Source organism: Melospiza georgiana, chromosome 1, assembly GCF_028018845.1.
Source record: "Melospiza georgiana isolate bMelGeo1 chromosome 1, bMelGeo1.pri, whole genome shotgun sequence".
Taxonomy (NCBI): Eukaryota; Metazoa; Chordata; class Aves; order Passeriformes; family Passerellidae; genus Melospiza; species Melospiza georgiana.
Genome location: NC_080430.1, coordinates 31054611 through 31080681, shown reverse-complemented (window position 1 = coordinate 31080681; position 26071 = coordinate 31054611). Strand labels below are relative to the sequence as shown.

Here is a 26071-nt window from a genome sequence, read left to right as displayed (position 1 = left end):
TGCCAGCCTTGCTTAACATCCCAGGCTCAGAATCAGTCTGGCCACAGTGTCTGGTAAGAGCTAGGGATTTTGGAGTGTTACAAATGAGATGTGTCAGACAGACCTGTCTTTCAGAAAATATTAAATCTCTGCCATAAGCACACATTTTGAAAGACTGAAATGGACATCCAAATAATGAGACCCAACAGAGTAGTCTTTTAGAAAAAAATGGCCTTCATAAACACTGATGTAATTCAGGATTAATGCCACAGAGCTGAAAAGATTACAATAACAAAAGAGCAATATGAGACTGGATTTAGGCATCCAAAGTCTAAAATCTCCAATATATATTTAAAGAGAAGTAACTTACTCCAGCATTTGGAAATTGGGGCCTATTGAAAAGCATGAAACATCTAAAATGTTATTTGAATGCCAGAAAAGTAATACTTTAGAAAGTCAAGACAAAAATGCCAAAAGGAACATAAAGGAGTGAGCCAGGAACTCTAACATGTTCGTTTCCACCTTGTCCATGAGCTGGGCAAGCAGTGCAGCTCTCCAGGCATCCCTAGGTATTAACTGCTGGACAGTCCCTGCCCTCAGTGACACAGCTGTCACCTCACAAAACAGAAACACAGATGTGAACTGGACTTATATAATAAGGTTCCTAACTAGAAAAAATACCAACTCAGAAAGGCGTGCCAATGGCAATACCTACATTTAGCTGTGACTTTGTACCCGCCCAGCGGAGGGTCATGGCCTTCCACAGCGTCGAATCCCGCTGACACCAGGACGATTTCTGGATCAAACTCATTGGCAGCTGGCATGATCACAGTCCTGTAGAATGCAAAGAACCCAATGTGATAAAATTAAAAGAACTTCCATGTTCATTATATAAATTCTTAAAACCAGAAAAAAACACAAGACATTTTATTTTCATTAAACAAATCTCCATGGTAGCTGTTGAAGTCCAAGGCTTCAATGAATTTCTTTCTATAATCACCTTTTTTTTCTTTTGTATGACTGAGAAAAAAAGGCAGGTACATGTGAAAGCCTCTAATATTACTTACACATCTGTGTCTGTTTTATCCTGCTGCCTATAAAAAGCTGCCTCTTCCAGGGAAGTGACTAATGGTTTACAGAGAGCTCTCAAAGCCTGACTGGAAACCCGGATTGCTCCAGTTAGTGTGAACTTGGTGTAAATTTGAACTATAAATTTCTTTTGGGAAAATGTTTGCTTTCCAAACTTTTTTTTTTTTTTACTCCTTAACATTTTTAAATGTTTGTCGAGGTGGGGGGTGACTCTAGCAAAGGAAAAACATGAAATTCCCTTAATCAAATCCAGACTATGTTGTCAAGCCTTTCCGAGGTCAAGCATAACAGGAATGTGACAACCACGAACTAGTGACAGCAACCCCTGCTGGTGTCAGGAAGATAATTCAGCCCTTTACAGTCACAAAGATTCCACTTTTTTAACCCCTTCCTTGACAAACTTGTGTGCGGATATTTTACCACTTTGATTTTGCCCTTCTCCAATCTCAAAGCCTGAAAGATGTATTGAGGGAGAAGATAAGCCCCTTGGCTCAGCACTTGTAGATGTGTTCTATCAGGCTGACTCCAAAGGGAAGGAGTGAGGATGTCTTCTGCACTGGTTTGACAAACACTGAGGCTGTAATGGCTGTGCTAAATCAGGGGGATAGGGCTAATATTAAAAAGCAAATACATATATGAATGTTCTGTCCCAGAAAAATTAACTCTAGAAAAATCTTCACATTCTGACCAGTGTAGACCAATCCCAATTGGTCTACACTGGTCAGAATGTGAAGATTAAATTTGTGCATGTGTAATGCTATTTGTTTAAGTTCAATGTTTACTCTTTATTTGATAAACCACTTAGTCCAAAGAAATCATATTTTTGTGGAAAGGTTCAGGTTTTCTGCGGGAAAAAGAAAGACATAAATGATATCAACAATTCTCTAGGTTTTTCTTTAGTTTAGTTTTTGATCTATGCATTATAAACTTTATTTTGTTTTGTTTTCCTCAAAGGTAATTTTAATATTAGGAAAATGTTCATTTTACTTGTTAATCATAAAAAAATAATTCAGATGAAGCAAAAAGTCTTTGTCAGAGCATGCAGCATTTCAATGAATACAGTTTTACATTAAAAAAAGGATAGACGTCACTTAAAATTTTTTTGGCAATTTTGCTGAAATTGCACCAAAAATATCTACAGGCAAAGCCATACAAGTTGTGAAATATTCCTTTTTATACAAGTCATTAGTAGGCCTCTGCTGAAATATGGATTCCAGTATTGAGCATTGCACTTCAAGAAGGATCTAGACCAACTGGAGGGATCAAAAGCAAAGAAAAAACTTTTAAAAAACATAACTTAAGCGGATAAATAATATAATTATTTGATTTGCATAACACGAGAGCAAACATGACAAAAGTGCACAAATACGTAAGTTGTTGCCAGAGGAAAGAAATAACCTGTTCTGTACTCTGTGAACAGGACTTGAAGCAGCTGCAGCAGGACACCTGTACTTCAGACACTGGAACAAGCTTTTAAATACTAAGAATAAATAATAATATAAATAAAATGTTTTAGAAAATTGGAGACTTTCCATCGCTTGGACTTTTTTATAATAGCTGAAATAAATATCCACCAAGGTTGCTATAGGTTTGAGCTGAAATGGCCTGGAGGCAAGCAGTCAGTCACTCCTCCTCTAGGCTTTTTTTTCTATTGTTCCACGGTGTAGAACACTCTGACACACAAAGTACATATATGAATACTTACATTAGACACTATAGTGTCTGAGCTTTTGCAGGCTAATCTCCACAAAGCTAGGGAACAATATCAGGAATCAAGGTCTCCTATGCAACCACATCTTATCTTATGTACATACCTTCTGATACTCTAATAACAAATTCATTGTCTGAAGCAACACATACTTCCCAAACTTCCCCACGTCTGCAACACATGTGGCATGGATCCTGATCACTGATGAGGACTGTGGCTGATACACAATCTTCATCTGTCCCCATAGCACCATACATCTTATAGACTGGAAGAAGGAGGGATCCTATGAAGAACCCTCCCTATCTGCAGCCACTTGAGCTTTTGCCCTCCTCCTCTCCATTCATATTTCCTCAAATTCAAGTCAGGCTCTGCTTTTTATTTCTTCATGTCAAACAAAGTGGCAGCACCACAGAGCACAGCACAGACTAAACTCAGCAGTCAGACAATGGAGTGTGTGCAGCGCAGAGAAGCTCTGCAAGCTCAAGCAGCTGAGCAGTAACAAGCCTCACCAGTTTAACAGACAAAGAAATGTTTGAGAGTCTTATAATTTGGAAACATTGGGAAAATCTACCACACTTCTACCACATTTCAAGACCTTGCTCTTAAGCGTAAAGATGTCAGCACATTTTTTAATAACAATGAGGCAAAACAATGCATTTGACCCTTAATCTCATTCATAGAAGCAGCAAAAATTGCTTAGACACAGTTTATTCAATTTTTTGTCAAATAAATATGTCTGACATTAAAACTGCCAGCCATACTGAGTAGCAATAGGAAAATTATGAAATACTGAAAGCAAGGTCTTTTGACACAAAGAACCAGGAATAGCTATTAACACCATCTTTAATAGTCCTGAAGAGGAAATAGTAGCACATTCATAAATCTCTACAGAAATGATATATAGGAATCTCAGCTCCAGAAATGAGAATGTTATAATGCTAATAACTGGAGGTGGCATTTGGAATTCAGTGTTCTGTTACTGCTTTCACTATTACCTGAGTTCACTTTACCAAAATGACTAAGAGCTAAGAGGATTTCAAGAACCTCAAAGGACTTTTCATTTTGAAAGACATCATGGAACACTAAAAAAAAAAAAATATAATCTTTTTACTGGGATAGCAAGCTTGACTCCTCTCTAAAATATCTCAGAGTGTCCCTGATTCTTGTTACCGAAGTCAAGGCTACTATTTGGTCCTTCAAAAAGATCACAGCCACAAGTCTCTCAATTGCAAAGACCATATAGACCTTTGGTTCCTAAATCTCTAATCCAGTCTTCTACATTAATCTGCAGACATTTAGGTGGTTACTCTTTTGAATAAATTCTATTATATATCCACTCAGAAAAGAGCAACTTAACTCTGGAAAACAGCATTTTGGTTTGAAGTTTATGTAGGTAGGACATTTGTAATGTTTGTCTAGCCTTAGCAGTAACTGCTTTGTGGCAAGAAACACGCACAAAAATTCTTTCACAAAAATGATAGATACTTTCCTATCATATGAAGTTCTATTAGGAATGATAAACACACACATTTTAAAATATAGTCTTCATTTCACCAGGGCATACATAAAACCTTTTGTCATTTGTCATCTCTCAGGCTTTAGCACCTTTATATGAGTTAGTATCTGTCTTTAGGAAAATCACAGAATCATAGAACCATAGAATAGCTTGGGTTGGAAGGAACTTCTAAGGATCATCTAGCCCACCCCTTCCTGCAGGGGAAGCAGGAGGGCAGGGGAAGCAAATGTTTTGAGGTTGGTAGCTGTAAAGAAAGCCTACCAAAAACAACATAAAGATCACTTCTCCCTTGTAAACAATCTTTTCCTACCTCAGGATGGTTGGAGAGGCAGTGACAGTTCCTGATCCCCTTCACTATCTCTTGGGAGCAGAAAATTATCGGACCCTGTATCTTTTCTATCTCTTCTGCACTCTGAAGGGCACAGCAAGGAGTAAAAAGGAGGAATCATCCACTGACTACCTCCTCAGGAGCTCCTCTAACCATTCACTTCCCTTCTCAGCTGCCTAAGAAGAGAACCCTCTGAATCTGATCATAACAGAAAATATGTTGGGGTGTATTTTTTTAAAGCAGGCAATAATATTGGTAATACACTAATATATATTCATGTTAACTTTCCCAAATTCCTCAGACCAGCCCTATGCTCAGAAGTTAGGCTGCAGCCGGCAGGATTTGTTACGGTGCAAAGGGTCAAAATTCTACTCACCAGAAATCTTTGCAAGGGTGCACCAGCAGCCTGCATTCAGACTCTGCTAGGAACATTGATTATCTTATGCCCAGCAGGAGTAAAAGATATGATTTGGCTTCTGGCCATGGGTCAGCAGACAGGTACAGACTGAGGACTGGCAGGCCATCACTTCCTTTTGAAGCCAGTCAGGCTCCAGAGCTTATCAGTAAACTCAAGTTAACGCTAGGATCCTTCTCTGACAAAACAAGCAGCTTTTGTCAGAAGAGAAATAGATTTTATTCTTCCACTATGACTCACACTCTCCTCCACTTCCTTCTCCAAAGAAAATAAAACACATAAAAGTGATATTTATTTTCTGTGATCTGAATTATATAGAAGCATAAATATTTGGTATACCATATTCACCTAATGATGACAGCAGAGTTACAGGGGCATCTTGCCTGGCTGACTGTTTCTTTCTTTTCTCATTCATTTTCATTAATAAACATGTCAAAACCTGAAAGCTTGAGCAGCTGCATCCCAGAAGTTATTTATCTAAACCTTGAAGTTAGAGTGAAACTGTTTCTTCCAGATCAACATAATGCAGATTCTTCTTTCAGTCTGATGGTACTGGGAACAAAGCATGTATCTGGGAAGCTGAAAAGATTTCTTTTTGTCTGACCAGGGAGATTTCCCCAAAGAATTAATATGTTCCATTTGGGTATGCTGCTGTCTGCAGAGAAGCCAAGGGATGGTTTCCAGTTGGGTGTAGTTCTAGGGAAAACATCAGGCATGTGATCCTCCCCTCCCCACCAATCTGAACATCAGATGCAAGACATTAAAGCGATTCTACCAAGGGACTCTGTTTCTTTTATTCTTCTATTCTATTTTTGTACATTCAAAGCACATGGCTAGGATGCTACCAAACATTTGTTCTCCCAGAAGAGATTGCAGAGAAGTACCCAATGCAGAAATGACTCTCTAAGCGCCACAACACAGAGCTGGAAATCTCCAAAGAAAGCTAAACTTATGCAAATAGCTACCATTCTTCTGCTGTGTTGTTAATTTTAAAAGGAAATGAGCGGGAATACCAGCCCAGGACAATAATTTATGTAACAGAAAAATAATCCACGCTCTTCTAAATCTGGAGATTGGAATAGCTTAGTAACATAAATTATTTGCTCTTTCCCTAGAATCCTCTAGTGTTTTTATTCAGCTATCTCACAGTACTTTGAGAACACTGAAAAATGGAGAAGTTCATATCTTCGGCTGGTATAAATCAGTACAGCAGTTTCTGATTGCATACTCCTCTAAAGAGGCATTTCTTTACCCACTTCACAGATGAATCAGTTAAAACTAAAAGCTGGTAAACGCCTTGAATAAATTACCCAGTTGTCTCTTGAAAAACCTTGAGAGAAGATGCAGAAGACTCTAAAGTCCGTAACTTCTACAAGTAGGGGAAAAAACCTATAAATGCACTATTATTTGTTCAGTTATACCAGACTTGTATTTTGCAAGAATATAGATATATATAGAATGCATTAATGCTATTATACTGGAGATTTAGCCACCAAATGAAGACCCAGTCTGTTATTTGAAAGAATGTAGGTCTGCCTAAAGATTCTCAGTTTCACATCATGCAAATAAAAGAGTGTACCAAACAATCACTATGTTGTCCTACCTTAAAATTACATAAGGTAAAGCAAGTTGTTGAATGTTCCCTGATAGAAACAGATCAGAGAGCCTTTAAAGGATTGTCCCTATAGGTATACGGAATTTACAGTATCTATTATTTTTATGTGTTGTTTGCACACGTTTTAACGTAACACAGTATCAAGTAATGTCTGTTCTCACAGAAAACTACATAGAATTTCTGTACAACTTGCACATAATACTTTTTTCTGCATCGAGTTTATAATAGTGTCTCCCACTAAAATTTTGGTTTAATTTCACAACATTCCTTTGGGCCAGTTCTGTTGTCAGCTCAACTTCATCAAGGCCAAACCTGAGAACATTCCCTCAAAGCCCTTTGATAACTTTCATCTGACCATCAGCTTTGTCCTGGATTTATCCTCCAAGGCATACCAAAATTCTGCCAACTTTTTCTGCATTAGTTTCTAAGGCATATATTTTATTGAAGTTTTAACTTTACAGCCTTTACTTTAATATGTTTTCTTTTATTCTTCTACCTTTACTTTTTATATATTTTTAATAATTGTATTTCTTCCCTATTTCTTTTTTTAAGAGCAGTCAATATTCCTGACCTTACTTTTATTTTATAGTTATCTTACTTGCTTTCTGGAGATAAAAAATATACTTTTTTTTTCTCCGAGGGGAAAAAGGTACCACATCAATATGAAGTCCTCAGTATTGCAAATCGTGTTCATGTCACTGGGATTTGCATATGGTTTTGAATTTAATCACTAGCCAAAATGTTTAAAGGGTCAAGGTCTTCCATGGATGGACCCATTTAAAGATCATTTATAAACTTAGAAATTTTAAATGTTATAATTGCAGGAGTATCTAAGTGCCACTGAATGAAAAGTTTTAGAAGCACCATTTGTTCTCTTTCTTGCTTGCTTTCTGGCTTTCTTGCACTTTTTTATGGCTTTTAAAGACATTTTCAGAGCCTAAGGCTGTTATTTGTGGGTTCCTTTTTAATGAATAATTATTTTGGCATCCTTCATGTAACTTTCCTGAATTCTTGCAGCTGGAACTGCACGATCTTATGCAGTCAAAGAGTATATGAAATATTGTCTAAAATATCTGCTCATCCATATATTTTTATTATTTAGAAAGATGGTTTCAATGTAATTATAAGGACTCTTCTAATTATAAGGACATTTGATCTACAATATGCCTCAGTCAGAGTCTCTGAACTAGTATAAAAAGGACCAAACTAAGGAAAAGTTAACAGACAGAAAAACTATAAGAAGAAGTATTACTTTGTGTTTTCCAGAATGCACTTAAAATTTAATAGCATAGTCAAGTAAAATTATCTAACTTCTTGAAACACATGCAAAAGCATATATACATGTACTATGCACACTCATGTCCATATTCAAAACAGAGTAAAATTCAAAGTCAATAGGTAAAGGGATTGGCTAAAGATCATGGTAAGCAAGCATGTCTCAAATGAGTATAGCTTTAAAGAAAAGGTTACATTGAAAGGCAAGTCTTCAAGTATCAAAGGAAAGTTTACAAATATAAAGCTTTGTATGGAAATATAGGCCAAGATAATACCAACAACAACAGGACACAGAACATTTTCACCTTGAAAAACAGAGTTTAGAAGATCTGCATTTCAGAATTCAGAAAATCTGTAAGTGCTTGTGGAAGCACTTACATGATGCAAAAAAAATTGGTTTTTTACCTTTTAGTTACTTCTCAGATCTCAAATAAAACTAGTTGGTAACATGCCATTCTTGTGAGCAATTTATTTACTAAATATTCCAGTTGTTAGCTAAAGGACTGATGTGGCTTCCAAGAGATGCACAACTGAAGATGATATATGAGAGGGAGGAAGTAGAGGTTTAATTTGCAAGACAGAGTTTAAAATAAAACAGAGAATAACTAAAATAGCATCTCCAACACTGAGAAAGCAAAATGCTATAAATATGGAATCCCACCATTTAAAGCCAATTATTTTTCTATCAAAGCCATTCTAACTTCTATGGGAAATGGTACTGACACATGCATACACACTGCCAAATTTTACCACTAAGTATTGTTTAGGATATCATTTAGCTTTCATGGTGTAACATGTTTCTACCAGATAATCAGTTCAATGCTCATTACTTTGTTTTATGGAAGAAAAAAAAGTAAATATTTAGAAGCTTTTCTGCCACAAATATAATAACCAAATTTAGGGGTACCTCTTATGTTTTAAAATGTGTATAATTGTTTAGAAAACACATTCTTATCAAGGCTGAAAATACTACAGTATTTTATCATAAAATATTTGGCCTAAAATATTAACATAATAAACTAATAATACTATCAAAACAGTTCACTGCTTCAGTAATCTTAATAAGATTGCTCATAAGAAAGTGCTGTAGTATCAGAAATACTTAAATACAGAGGTAAAAATTTGCCTCAATGTGTCACTTTTGCAGAATTCACAAAATAAATGACAGTATGACATAACTCCCAAGGAATTTCTTACATCTACAGATAAGCACATTATTTTGAGAATATTCTACATTTCAGTATATTTTAGGGTACTTGAAATTTTAAAAATTATTTAGCTGTCTAAGAATAGTATAAGAGGAAGGAAAGCCTAGTACTTATTTTTCTGACATTCCACAGGAATGGTAAAATTGGGGAAAAGAAGGAAGGGGTGCTTTTTCGTATAAATTAAAAGAAGAGGGCTCTAGAGTATTAGATGGTTTCTAGGTCCAAAATCTATACTCCTTGTTGCGGGTACAGCATACACTTCAACGCACAGCAGGAATGAAGAACATATGCTACCTAAAATTTACTTTTATTGATTATACAACAGCTTAGTTTGCAATGTCAACAATCTGCTCACGTCACCACAAATGATTATTACTTGACAAGTGTAAAGTGGTTTTCAGTTTTTGCAAAAGTGAGATGTGGAAGAAAGGGAGAGAAAGGAAAGTAAATCTGATTTTAAAATGCTCAGGCAGAAGAATTGGAGTGGTTGTGTTTTTCATGAGAACAATAGATTGAGTGGATAAAAAGACACAGAGGTCCCTTGGAAAAAGCACTTTCACCAAGAAATTTTCTTAATTTCTGAAAAGTGCATTTTGCCCAGAAAGGGATATTTTTTTCCTTTCAAATAAAAGAAAACAAAACATTTTCTAGAAATCAAATTATTTATCAAGGTCATAGCCATTTGGAAAACTATCATTTTCCACATGTTGTATTCATCAACACAGTTGTGAATAAAAGCACATGAAGCTGTCTTAATTTTCTTCTCAGAGGTCTCTACATATTTTCTTTTACAGATGCTTTCTTGCTCTGTCTTATATTTTCTTCCATATACTCATAACTACTTTTAATGGTATTTTCTCTCCAGTTTTCTGGTTTGTCATTAAGCAGGAAATTCATAATTTTCTGGATAACAGCTGCCACTTTAGTCTGTATTGTCACTTTTCTTTTTAAGTAATATTATTCAGAAAATTGCTCATATGACTAGCATTTTTCTGATGTTCTGAAGGCAAGATGCAATATATTACTTTCTCTCCTGTTTTTTGCTGAACAACATACACTGGTAGACAAGGGACATATAGGCATTTTCTTACACCCAAACCAAATTAACCAACAAGAAGTGCCCTTGATCTTAATTGATACTACAGGCAGAATATTGATGCTACAGGCAGCAACAGCATTCACCACTTCTGTATAAGTAAACACAGATGTGTTTGTTTGCTTCATGCTTGGCAGAGCCTTGTCATTGGAGCTGGGGCCACTTTGGACCAACCCATTAGTCAAACTCATTTGGACCAACTCAATACATCTAGCATGTATTTAAACAGACCAGCTGGCCTTCTTTCTGATAGCCAAAAATACAGTTTCCATTATATAATAAGGCCTATTACAAAAGTAAAAACTTAGTACAAAAACTTCAAGTCTTCTCACTTTACCTAAATTGAATGCCATTTAAACGAACCCATTCTGATATAATTTTATTGAGGATTTAGAAGAAACATTGTCAGATAATGTAAGGTAACCCAGAAAAGCACTTTTCAATCTCTGCCCTTTCCTCCTCTCTCTTCCCTCCCACTCCCCCAGAAAATTCTCAGAGAGAAACAGAGGAGATTTTTGTGGGACCAGGGGGAACACTCTCACTAATGCATTAATCCCAAGGTACCACATGGTGTTAGAAACTATAACTTTTTCTGGTGCAGTTTCAGCTACTGTTTGGTTAGAAATGTGATCTGGTGTTGGCTCTGCGTAGCTTGGAGGAATCCTGTCTCTTTTTTATTACTCTATCCCTGTTCTTCTTTTACACTCATTTTACTCAACAAAAAAGAGGAAATCTGATAGACTTCTAAGACAGAGAAAATTGGATGTCCTCACTTAGAGATCAACTGAATTGAACATGACTGGAAGGACTCAATTCACAAACAAAAGTACCAGACTTGTTCAGAGAGAATCATCAGGTAGGCTGTTTTAAAATGAGAAACACTCTCCTCCTGCAAGGCGTTTACACTTATAACTTAAAAGACTGAAGCCAAAGAAAGGGCTTGAGAGAACTTAGGCTTAGGGAAATATGAAACCAAATATGACATGTTGAGAACAGGAATTTTTTTCTGGTTTCAGTAGTATGAAAAAAAAAGTATTATACATAAAATTCAAAGGGAAGCATTTTCATCTAGAAAGAGCTTTATATATTAAGGAATCAATGTCACAAATAAGAAGTTTAATAAAATCCAAAAGTAGTAAAAGAATTGGCATTAAAAATATCTAAAACAAAACCCAAGATGATCAGAAAATACTGTATCAACTCAAGTAATAATAGTACAAAAGGATATATATTCCATTCATAGGCACAATGAGGAAAAAAGAATATGGGAAAAAAGAAACAATAAAATATCTAAAAAAGAACTGCCCACAACACCACAGAGTTCAGGAGTAACATGAGTCCTGAGTAAATGGTTCACTGTTTTTTTAGTTAGGTTTTCTTGGTTGTTTTTTGTTTGGGTTTAATTTTTTTGTTTGTTTGCTTGTTTTGTTTTGTTTGTGGGGGGTTTTTTTTGGCAAGGAAGGAATAGTGAACAGCACAGCTCTTAGAATCTCAGACTGAAAAACAAAATATGAAATTGCAGGTATATTGCAATGTGATTTAATATTTTCCTTAGGCTTCTATTGACTTTATGGAACCAACATTTCTCCAAGCAGACTTTATTTGACATCTGCAAAAGAATTGCAGAGTCTTGTGGTCCTAGATCCATCATAACACTTTTAGAGGTCTATATGGAAGAAGCCTTTTATCTGTGCCAGGCATTTTACAGCAGAAAGGCAATCCCACTCAGCCCAGAGAGTCATATTGACAGACTGCTATTCCATTTGCCAATACACTTGCAGCAACTCTTCATGTTATCAATACCTCTCAAGAAAGACTGAGAAAAAAATCAAGGTCAAGTTTGGGATTTAACTGAAAAGCATCTAAAAATTACATTTTGACATTTCTGAATTTGCCTTTCCCCAATGAACTTATGTCCCTGTGCTTGTCTTGAAAAACTGAAGTGCTCACACCTCCTTTAATAATTTTTGGATCCTCTTTGGAGTGATAAATTGGATAGTCTCCTCAACAGCATGAAACAAAAAATACTTTTTCTACCATATGCTACAGCAATAAAAAAGAAAGCTGTTTCTCATTATTGGCTGGTCCATCCTCATACAGTCAGTTGTCTTGGAAACTGAGATTGATTCTAACTTCAAGAAAATGTAAGAATGAACTGAATCACATAGTTCCTTCTTTCAATGTCCATCTCAATTTACAGTGTTGGAACTAGCAACAAAAACATCCCTAAGCACGATTTCCAGTTCTAGATTTATTTCTGTTGCACTTCTCTCTCAGAGTGAAAATCAAAACAATGTAATAACTTAGATTGAAAACTTCAATAAAATAATTGTGAAGTTTCAGAAAACATTGAAATAAATGTAAGTAAAATGTACATTCAAATCTACCTCACTTAAAAATAAAATAAAATAGTTCTTCCGGGTTTGATATCTAGATGACACAATATATAGGCATCATGTAATTCAAATTCTTCGCTCTGTCCAGAAACTGAACCTCTTACTGAGGTCAACATATATTTAATAAAACATGAATTTTCCAAGTATTTTAGAAACCCTGTCAGGACTTCATAATCATTTCTGTCCTAGGGATCTGACTTTAGCCAGCTTTAGCATACTTACCGCAATTAAGTTACCAATACTTTAGGAAATACTTTTGTCATTTCTTTACTTGGAATTGGCAACAGATCTTGTAAACTGTTTAAAGGATTAGTTAAGAGCAGCACTTTTCATGCTGCTACCTTTGCATTACCAACAGTCTCCAAAACACTGAACAATAACTTTTGGCAGTGAGTTCTTCAATTTCAGTTGCCAATCTAGATTTAAATATTTGGAATTTTACACCAGCTGAGAAATTTGGCATACTATGCTCATCCACTCTTCATTAAAATAACCTTTCCAACATGAAATTGCCAAACCTGTCACAGGGAGATGTGCAATTACAGTGAATAGGAGGAAGTTTTTATCATTGCTAATTCATGGGAGGTGATCCAGTAGATTTTTAAGTTGTGACCCCCTCAAGAAAGGTTAGAAGATTCTTGGCACATAAGCAAAAAGAATTTGTCAGCCTTTCAGCATGAACAGCTAAGGAAAAAATTACTTATTAAAATCTGTACTTTTGTACTGTGCTGCTGTAAGATAGTTCAGTCATTGGAAGAAAAAACAGAATCCTAAGTTAGTATAATGTCAAGGGAATGTACAGAATGGCTCTTTATATAATCACTAAAGCTGCATTTCTTTTCAACACTTTTTGACTTTTTTGAATTCATAAGATCAATCATATCATATCTAAAGTCTAATTTTTGTTTTTTCACTTATTGAATACTTCAGGTCTTTTTCCTATTTGTTCTAAATCCAGCTCTGCACATCTCATGGATACTGTTAGTCAAGTAGTTTTTCAATGAGTCCCCTCTAACATCAAATAAATAATTTGTATTTTTTATATTATTTACCCAAGTTAGATTCAAAAAGATACTAAAGTGGCGAAAATTAATTTTAAATTTCATGTCCTAGCTGTTAAATTGTTAACAATGTCTTTATTTTATTTTATATCTTTAAATCTAAAAAATCTGAGCTTTTAATTGGAAATCTTTAAAATTAATTCCAACCTCAAACATCAGTTGGTGCTCTGACATTGGGAATACTGGCAACCTGCCAGTCCAAGTGAAAACCCAGTCAGGAAGGAAATAGTTATCTTTGAAGAGACTTGATTGTGGAATGAGAACTGGTAAATCTTACTTGTTACAATAAAAAGTAAGCCAGCTTTCCCATCACCTCGTTGCAGTTCTTTTTCCACCAAGAAAAGCAAAGATAGAGATGAGGAGTATCAAAGATAAAAGAATGCTTAAAAATAAGCTCATCCTGCCAAGGCTGATACATTCATCTCCCTCTGGCTGTACTCCATTCTCTTTAAATTCCATTGAATCATCAAAGAACCCTAGTCAGATCATGAAAAAAAGAAAGGCTGTGACTAAACCAACAAATTAGAAGCACTCTAGCTTGTAATCTAACATCTCCTTTTAGCAGGATTGCTAACTATTGATTAATACAGGTCAAGAATGTTTAAAAAAGCTACTTCAATTCTAGAACACTAAGCATTTCTATAATTCATGCAGATATTGTACAGCTAAAAAGCATTTAGAATTGAAAACCACTGTCATTTCAACAGTTACAGGGTACACAGGCAATTTCCAATTTGGCTCTGTTTGTAACTGCAAATAAATCAAAATGCTGATAAGAAATTTCTTCAGACTTCTGCTCCCTTGAAAAGCTCCTACATTATCTTTCCATAAGTTAAAAAACTAATTTAGATTTTTTTTTTTAATTCATAATCCTAAATAATTGTAAATAATGATTTACTATTGAGGGAATGAAGACTATTAGATCATGTGAATTTGTGGAAAAAAATAGTGTTCCAGCTTTGGCTTTTGTTTAACTTGTTTCACATGCATTCCTGTTATCAATTCATGTTATACATGCTTACTTAATATACATTAAATTGTAGGTTCTTTCCAGCTTTAAAAGGAAATATATATTAGCAAAGAATAGACCTCAAGGAATTTGAAGTTTAGTTTAAATTAACATGTAAATTTTTTAACGTTTATTTCAATCTAATGTATGCAAGGTCACCAATACTATCAGGATATCCTGTTAGAAAATCTCTGTTCCTAATGCCAGGATGAAAAGATTCACAAAAAGTTCTGCCTTAACACATTTAAAACCATGTTAAAATTTGGTTTTTTCCTTTTATTCCAGAGTTGGACTGAGGCTATAAGTTTCTTTCAGTGTTTTATCCAGAGAAGCTCCACCAAGTCTCGTGTAAATCACTGTAGTCTTGTCTCTCTCACTTCATTGGCTTTTTGGATTCCATCTGTTTTCTCTCATCCTTTCTTCTACTCTGCCTCATCTACATTCTCTTTCTACTCTGGTTTCTCTCATCTGCTTGCTCATTACTGTTAGTCCAGCCCTCTATCATCCCCTTTACTTCTCAGTTATCTCAAAGAGGAGAGAATGTATGAGACCCAAGAGCTTCATTCTGAGAGATGAAGATGCTGAAGATGCTGACCACTTTAACTTCTTTTTTTTTGACCTGCAAGCTTTGATTGCTTTTCTTTTAATGTAGTTTTAAGACAGTCCTGGATGTCTTCACTGACTTAAGCATGTTACTTCTCTGAATGTTGTCTACATTGTGATGTTATTCTTGGAAGCATAAATTTCTACATCACCCATTTGTGCTTTTCACAGAAAACTGTAACTCCCTAGTGTTCTAACTGCTCACAGGTTAGCACAATGTTACCTGCTTTACTAATATCTGAAGGGAAACTCCAAATATTTTACTTTTGCATCTTACTGTATCTGTTGAAGAATACTCATGAAAAAAAAGTCAGACATGCCTTTAAAACTTTTTACAATCATGAGTCAAATATATACATTATTCCATCACTGAAAATGGCTTAACATGGAGGCTGAATACCCTACAGCTGTCTTTCTGACAACATGAATGACACAACTCCTTGTTTGAAAGCAGAGATCTAGCCACTGCTGATCAGACGTAATCATTAATCCTTAAACTGAATTCAGTCAGAATCTTACAGCTTGAAGTTTATTTGTTTTCCTTATTAATAAAGAAAAACTCCCCACAAATGTCCACAACAGTACAGCAAGTTATGGATCTTCCAGAAGTGAGTTTATGGTTTCACTTCCTTGGCCTCCATAATTTCTCTCATTTGTGAATTTCACCTTGTCATCTCAGTGGTCCATCTGAAGATGCAATACCAAAGGCACTTAGGCAAGACCATCACCTCAGCACCAGGTCCATCACTTAAAGGGTGCATTCAGCATAATTCACAGAATTACTTTCACGTTTCTATGTCTCAGACTTGGGAACACTGGCTGGACACTGAACTGAACTACCAACCCCCGTGAAGACCCCTATGTTATGCCCTTTTCCCTTGGGACAGTTTCCCCTTACAGTAAAAGTAATGTCTTCCAGTTGAACATTCCTGAAGTAGGAAAATCCCATTTATCTTACCAGGTCTGCCCTTGTGCCAGCAGAGAACTGCTTCAGTCAAAGCTTTTGTTCCTCAGACTCTGCTTTTCTCCTCATGCCATCCAAGGAACTGTTTTCAAGCACCCCTACCCCCCTCCAAGCAGGGACAAACAGTAATGTTCTTGCTCATCCCAGTGTGAGTGAAAGAGAAAACTTCCTACAAATCAGCGCCCTGCTGTGGAGGAAATTTCTGGAACTTCTACAACTTCACAGAGGTTAGAAATGAGGTTTAGAGATGTAGTTTGTATGTCACCTAAGTACACTGTCTCTGTCTCTTTCCTATAATTGTAAAAGGTTTGAATTAGAGACTGGAGAAAGGAGGGTACCTCTGACAGATGCTAGCTGATTTTAATTTTAACAAATATAAGTAGCAGTGTTACACCGTGTCATTTCACACTCCACGACATATCAAACTCGTTTTTGAAGACTACAACATTTAAAACTGAGATGCTTAATGTGGATCTCTGTCATGGTAAGAGCTGCTGGTGAAAGATGTAACTTGTCCATCGTGCTTTCAGAGATACTCTGTTCTAAAGGCTGGCATCTGTGCCACAGCCAAAGCAGTGTTCATCTTTCAATGAAACACCAGAGTCATGAAGCTGAGTGATTTGGGGCTGCTCTGTTCATAAGTAGGTACTCAAGACAGCATTTTTGGAAGGCAGCCACTGGAGTGTACTATATTACAGAATAAATCACACTGAAAAGATGCTCCCTGTCAAGTTGGAGATACTTTTAGAAAAGATCAGTTACAGAAACCATCATATTTATGTGACTATTTCTACCTTTGTTAGTGACACAAGCTTATTTCACATACACTGTAAGGTCCTAGATGAGTTCCCTGAAGATTTCGGACAGATCACAATACCACAGACTCTTAAATCTAGTGTAGAGGTCTCATTTTTTATAGTACAATGAAGTACAATTAAGGCATGATCTTTCTCTGACAGGTCTGAAATGATCTCCATCTTAGCTCCTTAGGGAGTGTGTTGAAATTTAGCCATTTAAAAGATCTCTAGCCAGTGTTTCAACTCATAAATATTATCAGCCTTAAATTTCTGGAAAGAGACCCTGTTGAGAGGTAGTCCCTTCAGGAGTATATAGTACAATCTGACCAAAACACAACCTCATCCCAGGTTCTTGTTCTCATGTATTTTGGTCTAAGTGCAGACAGCAATCCTGTCTATGGAAGATACAATGCAAGGATATAATAGGAAGTGTACAGCTGAAGTGGTAAATTTCCCACTTCATCAATAACCTGAAGGACAGACCTTGCCTACGGATATGACTACAATGCATACTGCAGCTAGATGCAAAGATGTGTACGCTTGAAATGAGTCAATGTGGATAATGAAAAACTCTTGTCAGGGGGACTCGGGTTTGTACAGGCTATTTCATACTGCTAAGAAACGGGAATTTATGTCAGCACAGTATATTTGCCTCTATAAAGCTTCTTCCAGCCTGAAAGATTAGTTTGGGCACAGACAAGCTACTTACAATGTGTGTGTTTATGTTTTCGCACTGTTCAATAAAGACAAAATCAATCAGCATGAGAATTCTTCAGACATTGCACAGGTAGCTTAAAGCTGGACTGGACATGTTTACCTTTCTTTGCAGGTATAGAAGAATAATCATACTTTGAAATACTGGCTTAAAATATTCCTAACCATATATGGATGAAACCATGAATAACTGAGTTTTCTCTCAAGTATGTAAATAAATATTAACTAGAATAGAGATGCATTTAACCAGGAACAGCATCCAAATCCAGATGCTGACAGCTACTATATACTGTAGGAATCTCTATGGGAGCTGAGGGTCTAAACTCCCACTGAGTTGCATGGAGGCAAAGGATTCAGTTCAGTTAGCCACATGAAGAAATCTAGTGGTTTTTGGGAATTTGGGGAACCCTTCCTGGCCACCTGCACAATGTCCCAGAGATCCTTTGCTGTAGCTGCCAGCTACCTCAGCTCCTTCAGTGCACCTCCTGTGGCACAACTTGTAAGGTTTTGCAAATTGAATCAAGGTCCTAGTCAGTATAGACTGTGAAATCTAGGAAGTTATTCAGACAACCAATGCATATCCCTGGTTGAGGGTGAGCCACACAGCTGTCTCAGCTGGGCTGACCCAACTGAGCTGTCTCACCCAGAGCTGCACAGTGGGAAAGCAGACACCTTGCTGACATGCAGACGCCTACATTGCAGGGATACAGTTGGACTTCTGAATTTGATCCTGAACTTCTCTCTGTTTATATAGTAGTTTTTAGCCATAACTCAGTGTGAAATGAGAAGCCAAAAATCACAATTTCTTCAATATTATTCAGTCATTCAAGCTAAAAGCTCCCACAGAGAAGCCATTCTAGGAAGCCTTCCATTAACACTATTCTCCATTTGGTCTTAGGGTATTGGGACAGAGAAGGGTAGACAGCAGAGGAACTCAAGCTTCTTTTTTTCAAATATAAATTCATTTCTCTTCTTGTTCAGAGCAGAAAGGACATAAGGAAGTGAATTAGATCTCTGTAATCAAATTTTTGAAACAAGATCTGAAAATATATGGCTGTGTTTCACATTTTCCTTTAGGGTACTAATGCAAATTATTACTACACAGCAGGCTAAACCTTCTGTTTCCTCTCAACAAGCTTGTACATTGCTACTTTTCAGTGCAAAAGTCATAGTCTGATCTGGGAGCTAATACTATTATACTAACTTATAATAATAATTATCTAGAGTTTACTAAGAACAAGAGTTTTCACAAACAGCATGGGCAATACAGGACTTAGCATTTCATTAATTACATAATCTTTATACAACCTGATACGCCACAAATTTTAGTTACACAATAGATTCCATTAAATAAAAATATGTGTGTTTTTTCATTTAAGTTTTGTAAATTATTAGTTAATTTTTAAGATATCTAGGATAAGATTGACTATAATTGAAAATAATGCCTCATGTTACAGTTAGAATTGAATTTAACTTCTGAAAAAAGACTTTAAGCACAATAATAAATAGAATACAATGGGAAGTCTTTTAAATTTTTAAAGAAACATTGATTTGTGTGTATTTTCCTGTGTTTTATTGCAACACTCTCAAGCAGTGTAGTTATTTCAAAATAAAGTACATATGAATTAAATTAAGGAAACTGAGTTATTAGGAGAAAATATGCAACTTAAATCACTCAGTTTTTCTTAATCCCATATCTGACTTTGTTAACAAGCAGGTGCAAGACTTCACACTATAACCAAGAACAATAAAGAAGCATGCTGTCCTCATTTTTCCTCTAATTGTCCTTTTCTCTAAATCATGTTAGTTCACATTGGTTTTATGTGATATTCACCAGTATTACCTTTTGCTCTTTTCAAGTTTATTGTAGTCATGGAAATAGGAGTACAATCCTTTGATCTCTCACATCACACAAAAGTAATCTATGAGAATATAGCATATGCCACAGTATGAGAAATGCATCCCAGTTGAATTCCTTAGTCAAAAGAATTATGTACCTATGGCATCCTCTGTGAAAGTTCTCTGCAGTGAATTATTCCCGCTGTTGTTAACTGAGTACAGCAATGAAAATGCACTGTCAAAGAGCCTCATGTATATATCTAAGGTAGGTAATGTCCTTATTAACTCTTTCTCTCTTCTTTACCAGGGTAAAAGATGTCTAAAAGCCATCTATAATTATAAAAGCAGTTATAGCAGCTAGCATCCAAATAAATGTTTTTAAATTTATCTTCAAGTTACCCTCTTGTTATCCAAGAATGTAAAAAATATGTAATGAACAACAGAACATCATCCTGCCAAAATGTGTGTCGTGGTCATTGCATCTAAAAGTGACTTACTGAACCCAAGTGGTTCAATTTACCTCTTCTTTACACATTCTAAAATGATACAAAGGAAGAATAATGAAAAGCAGAATCAAACTCTACTTTTAAATCTTAGAAGGAAAGCAGATGGATTTTCTATTTGAAAACATTTACAGGAGAGCAGATGGGTACATGCAAGGATGACATCTAACAGTCATTTTTTAAAGATCTCTCATTTTAAAGATGCAGCAAATTCATGGAAGTAGTGAAAGTAATGAAACCTAACATTTACTCTTTGCCCAGCCGGTGATTTCCTGTGTGGTCTATACAGTGTTTGAAAAGTACACAACAGAACACCATTACATCAGATAATGGCTAATTTATTAATATTTTTGTTAGACTTCCTTTTATTAAATTGCAGATTTAAAAGCAATTTTAAGCAAGGTGGAAATTATGAAACAGCACAGTCCTCAGTTCCCCACATAAAAAAAAGACCCTTTTTACTAATAAGCATTGTACTACCTTAAAAACATGATTGGAAACTTTGAAAATAAGTGATTTAAGCATTCAGGGAATTTTTTTCTGCAATAAAACGCTTCCTCAGTCACTATCCCCTGCTTGATTTACACCATCCACATGAGCTTAACTTTACAAAGTTTGTGGGCAGATGTGCAAAGGTCAAATTAAATCACCAGTAGATTTTATAATTTTATTTCTTTTATTGAAAAGATCATTAGGCATATGTGTAAGGTATCCACTAAATCACTAATGGATCACCTAATCTCACTTCTGCCAGTCAAAAAGTCTTTTCCAATATACTATAATATTATTATACCATCATATATGATCCCCTCAATCACATTAGCCTCTCTAAAATGTGATTGCAGCTGAAAGTACAGTCAGACAAGGATCATGATTTATAATGATGGGCTATGATTAATAGTCCAAACTACCTCTTAGAAAGCACAGTTTCAAAAAGGACAATTGTGTCTTGTCTTTTACATTATAAAAAATGAGAGAAAACAAAATCTTATGTTTAATAAAGACCAGAATGTCTGCCCATCTGGAAATATTGCTTATAGGGACCCTCATCCTCTCCCGCTATGATACTTACACCACTGTTTTCTCACAAAACAATCTTTTGTATTAGAAGGGAAATTATTGTTTTCCAGTAATTGTGATGAATTATGATGATTTCAAAAGTTATTTTCTCAGCTCAGAAAGAGATTCATTAGTGCTAATAAAATACACATCGAGATATAACCAGCTCCCTGTGATGCTGGCTACGAGTTTAACAGGTTAAAATTTCACAAAATGATGATAAAAATATTAAAACCTGCTGCTTCTCTTTAAAGCATATAACCAATTTGCCACTCTACTAACATAAAACATGCTAAAGTGACAGGCCATATGAAAGAGAAGAAAAACAAGAAGCCTTCAGGGTTCTTAAATATGAGTCCTTTGTGTAAAAAATTTTTGAGCTACGTATGCATACAATTTATTTTTTAAACAAATAATATATACTTATATTACTTATAAATAAATTTATAAATCTAAATAATATATTTGTATTATTTATAAAATAACACAAGGTGGAACTATCTTGATCTACAGAAGTCTTCTTTATGAAAAAGAGTTGCCTTTAAGGAAAGGGCTGAATACCCTGAGGAATGTATTATTCTAAGTTTTATGAAGGATTCTAAGACATTTTCAAGATTTAAGAAAAATAGAAACACTAGTTCCATGAAAATAAACAAAAACCAAGCAAAATTTCACAAAAAATGTATAAAAAAAAATCCAAAATAAAATCCCATAGAATAGATATTAACAGGACTGATTTTTCAGTCCTTTTTAATTTGCCTCCTGAGCTCATTGAAAAAAAATACTTCTTATCTTGATCTGAACTATGGTCCCACTAAAAACTAATTTTCATCAATATTTCTTTTATTAAGTGCTAGTGTTGGTAATATGGGATCTGGCACAAATTGACCAATATTATACACTTTCATTGGTCTCAGGAGGCCCAATCCTGCAAACATGAATGCACACGTGTAACTTTACTCTGGCTAGTAGCCTAACTGACTTATTAATGAGTTAATATGTAAATGCATTCATTTAAGCAGTTGCAGGATCTGTCCCAGGTTTCCTGACAGCAGTCTTCCCAGGCACCTTGGTGGCCCCAGACTATGGATGCTGAAGCCTGAGAGACACCTCTCCTGCTACAGGGTGTCTAGATGTGAAAACCAATTCATGCACAAAAGTTCAACAACTTCTTTTTCCAGCAGCACTACCAGCTGGAGCAGCTGAAGAGATTAGGACCAAATTCTGAAAGCAATTATCCTGAAGAGAATAATTCAGAACTAACATTGCTAAAATACCTCAATTGTTGCTTGCTCTAACAGTATTTCACAGGAGCTTTTCTGGTTTTGGAGAGCCCGTTACAAGGTACCCTGAAGATATCAGGCTGGCTGTAAGGAGTCAGTTCCGTAGGGTGTCAGGTCTGCAAACACACCATAGGAGTTTCCTCACTTATGCCCACTTCAAAGAAGCACGAAGAACAATTTCTCTTTATTACAGTTTTTAACTAGATTTCTTTCCCCTGTGATGATTAATTAGGCGTTTGTTACAATTTGCTTTCTTTCCACCTCTAAGAATAAATGTACCCTTCTGCTAATCAGACACAAACAAAATGTTTTGAAAAGTAATCACTTGCTAAAAGAAATGGAAATTGGGCTTCTGTGTTGTGAGGAATGTACACACATAGCACAGTGAAATTTAACACGGGTAAATGATCTGACTACCTCAAAGTGAAGTTTCTGCCTTCCTACAGTGGCCTTTCACCCTGCCCTTTCCTCCAATCTGAGGAGAGCTGATGTTGATGGAACATATAATGGCTCCTTTCCTGTGTAGTAAAGTCAGCAATAAAGCTCAGTAATTAAGGTGACTGGGGAGGCCCAGCCCAGCAGGCTAGTGGTGTGGCGAACACTTTCAGAACTTCAAACAATATCAAAGTCACTGAAAAACGGGCCTAGCTCAGGACTGGTTTGAATTAAGCCTCACTTCCACACGCACTTTTCAAATCCAAGCTCAAACAAGAAAGCCAAGGCCTTCTGGATTTCATTAGAGCCAATTATCTTATCTGTTTCATCTCAGGCCTGACCCTAAGGCTGGCAAACAGCTATTCAGTGCATTTGTGTGGTTGTTTGAGAAAGCCTCCAGCCAGCCAATGGCCTGAGGAACCTCTAATTAAAACACAGTTGCCCCCTGCCTCTAGTGATTAAATATTTTCAAGCTTTTGTAAATAATTTTTCCATTCTTTGCCCCAAGCCTCAGAGGTCCAATACATGCAGTAATTTATTTAGTTTGTCAAAGAATATTGCTGGAAATAAAACTATAATAGAAACTTAGGAAACTCTTATATCTTGCCTAACTTCTGCAAGTGACATTCTACAAGCTTGCACAACATATCTACTGTTTCTTATGTAATTAAGCCTTAATAACCACATTGTGTTTGAAGAGATACAGTGTACAACAGGCCCTACATTTTGTTGATAATCATCATGTTTCCTCAGATGTCAACAAGATATGTATGCTCACGGGCTTCATGAGATCACAGATCCTGCAGATGTGATACTGAGAGATATCTGTGCTTCTGAGATGAATGGACTCTTCTGAGAGGCTGCACCACACTTCAAACAAAACCTTTTTGGGAAGGACTGAATCCTACCAGTAGCATCCTTTTGGAACTGAAGAACAGCTCCAGAATACAGATCCTTGTCACCATGTCCCACATAAATTCTAGTAACTAAAATTTGCATGAAAGACAACTGAGCTAGAGGACTTACTCTCTCCATCTCCTTTTCTCAAACCCTGGGAAGACACTGCCTTTTCCATGAGATCAGAGAACCTGATTCCAGTTTGGTTCTAGCCTTGGTACCACACAGTGCTCCACCCCAAGTCATCCTGTGCCCCACATGTGGCCAATGCCACCAGTATTGAGCATGTGCATCTCTCATGCAACATGCAACGTGATGGGGAGAGGAACAACTTCTATCTCGCAAACTAACCTCTTAACTCCTCACATCTTACTATTATTCTTAACAACAAGAACAAACACATTTATATCAGTAAAATGCATTGGAGGTATTGTCATGAACCAAAGCCAATTGCATAAAACACTAAAATCGCCAATCACACAGAATGAATAAAAATATGGCTCATGTCTATGTATTCTATAGAGACTTGGGGAACAATAGGCAGAAGCTGTACATGCCAGAAAAACAGAAGCAGTCTTAGCAGTAAAGGAATTTAATCACTATCAAGTTTTGTGTGAGGTGATATAGCATAATAGAAATGTAATAGAATATTTCAAGGAAGTTAATGAACCAGTCTTGTAGCTGTTTATGAGAATACCCTACAAGTATGAACTTCATGACACAAAAAAATCAGAAAACCTGTACCTGGTATCGTATGGAAAATGAAATTCATAAGAGCATTCTGAGAATGACATTGCAATAATAAACAAAATGGCTGAAACTCAGAAATCACTTCAGGTGGTTGGAATGGTAATACATTCTGTATTTCAAAGACCTGCTACAGAAAGAATTTGCAAAATTTAGACATTGCTGTGTTGTGACTTCCAACAGAGAAGGTCAAAGGTTACACAAGAGCTTGCCTGACTGACAGGCAGAAAAATGGTTTTGCCTATAGGGAGTGGCAGTAGTAATGTCTTGAGGATAAAAGTTTGGTAAAGTTGAGTTTCAACTAAATGAAGATATCCTCAATTAGTATATAATAAAGTTACTATAAAATATCATGATATACAGAGGAAACATACCTGGAACGGAGAAGCCACTGGTTGACAAACAATAATTCAATTTGCATTGTGGACAAGCTGCCCTGCAGAAAACCACAAAATAGGAGAAGATACCAAGACCAAAAGCAGAATGTCATGGAATAACTGAAGAAAGATGAAGGAGGCAAATATTGATTCTTCCAAAAGACAAGTTACAGGAGATGTTCTATGTTCAAGTATGGGTGGAGGCCAGGGACTATCAAGCACAGAAGTCAGGGAAAGATGAATTTACAAGAAAAAGTTCATAGGGAGAAATAGAAGTGGATGACACACAGGCTAGGAAAACTGAGGGTAAAATATAGTCGCTGAGTTTGGGTCTAGGAGGGATTTATTTTAAGAATGGTTTCAGAAGAAGACTGAGATGCTCTATTGGAGGAGGTGTAGAATCAGAGGAAAAACAGCAATATGTACACTCAATAGTCTTGGGGATAGAGAGGGAGAAAGGAGAGAGGAAGATGGAGAGCTTAGCAAAACTTCTTTATAATGAATCATGATTGTATTGCAAGGGACAAGAGCCTCTTGTGAGCGGAATGAGAGGTTAAATAGACAAATAAGGGAAAAGAAAAGCTTATGTCCCAGGTAGATCAGTAAATGAAAGAGCGTGAGGGCCTGGTAACAGGCAAAAGAGTTTTGAGAAAACTCAGACATTTCTGAGCATCTAAGAAAAACAGATGAGGAACAACTTTGTGATCAGAGGCATGTGACAGAACTGTGGGAAGAAAAGGGATGATACAGATGCTATGGAAAACTTGGTGAATGATCAAATTATGACTCCAGGAGAGAAATGTGAAAGGGGGAGGTAGGGTGGAGGAGAGGAAAAGGAAGTATTAACAATCTTGGAAAATTATACTGCTTGGTATTATTGGAAATGTATTTCTGATCTTTCTGATCTCTTCCAATCTACTACATTCCAAGTACTTCCAATCCAAAATTGGCTTTGCAAGATGACAGAAGACAGCATAAAAAACTCTGCATTCGTTCAGCAAGTTTTTACATAGAAGCCAATGACTGAACTTAACACAGAGCAAATCAAAACTGACTGAATAACACTCATCTATGTCATGGTTTTAGTTTCAGAGGCAGTTAATACTTAGCAGTGGCCCATCTGATGGAACTGAATGACAATGAAATCACTGCATTTTT

At 36.1% G+C, this 26071-nt stretch overlaps 1 protein-coding gene across 12 annotated transcripts in view; it reads right to left on the bottom strand.

The window, feature by feature from the left end:
• The window catches only part of HDAC9 (histone deacetylase 9), a 454940-nt gene that overhangs the window by 59854 nt on the left and 369015 nt on the right, over positions 1-26071 (bottom strand). For all 12 annotated transcript variants that reach the window (XM_058035907.1, XM_058036403.1, XM_058035984.1 and 9 more), the window contains one exon: positions 695-813. In XM_058035907.1, the coding sequence (XP_057891890.1) occupies positions 695-813 (119 nt within the window). The remainder of the gene's footprint in view (positions 1-694; positions 814-26071) is intronic.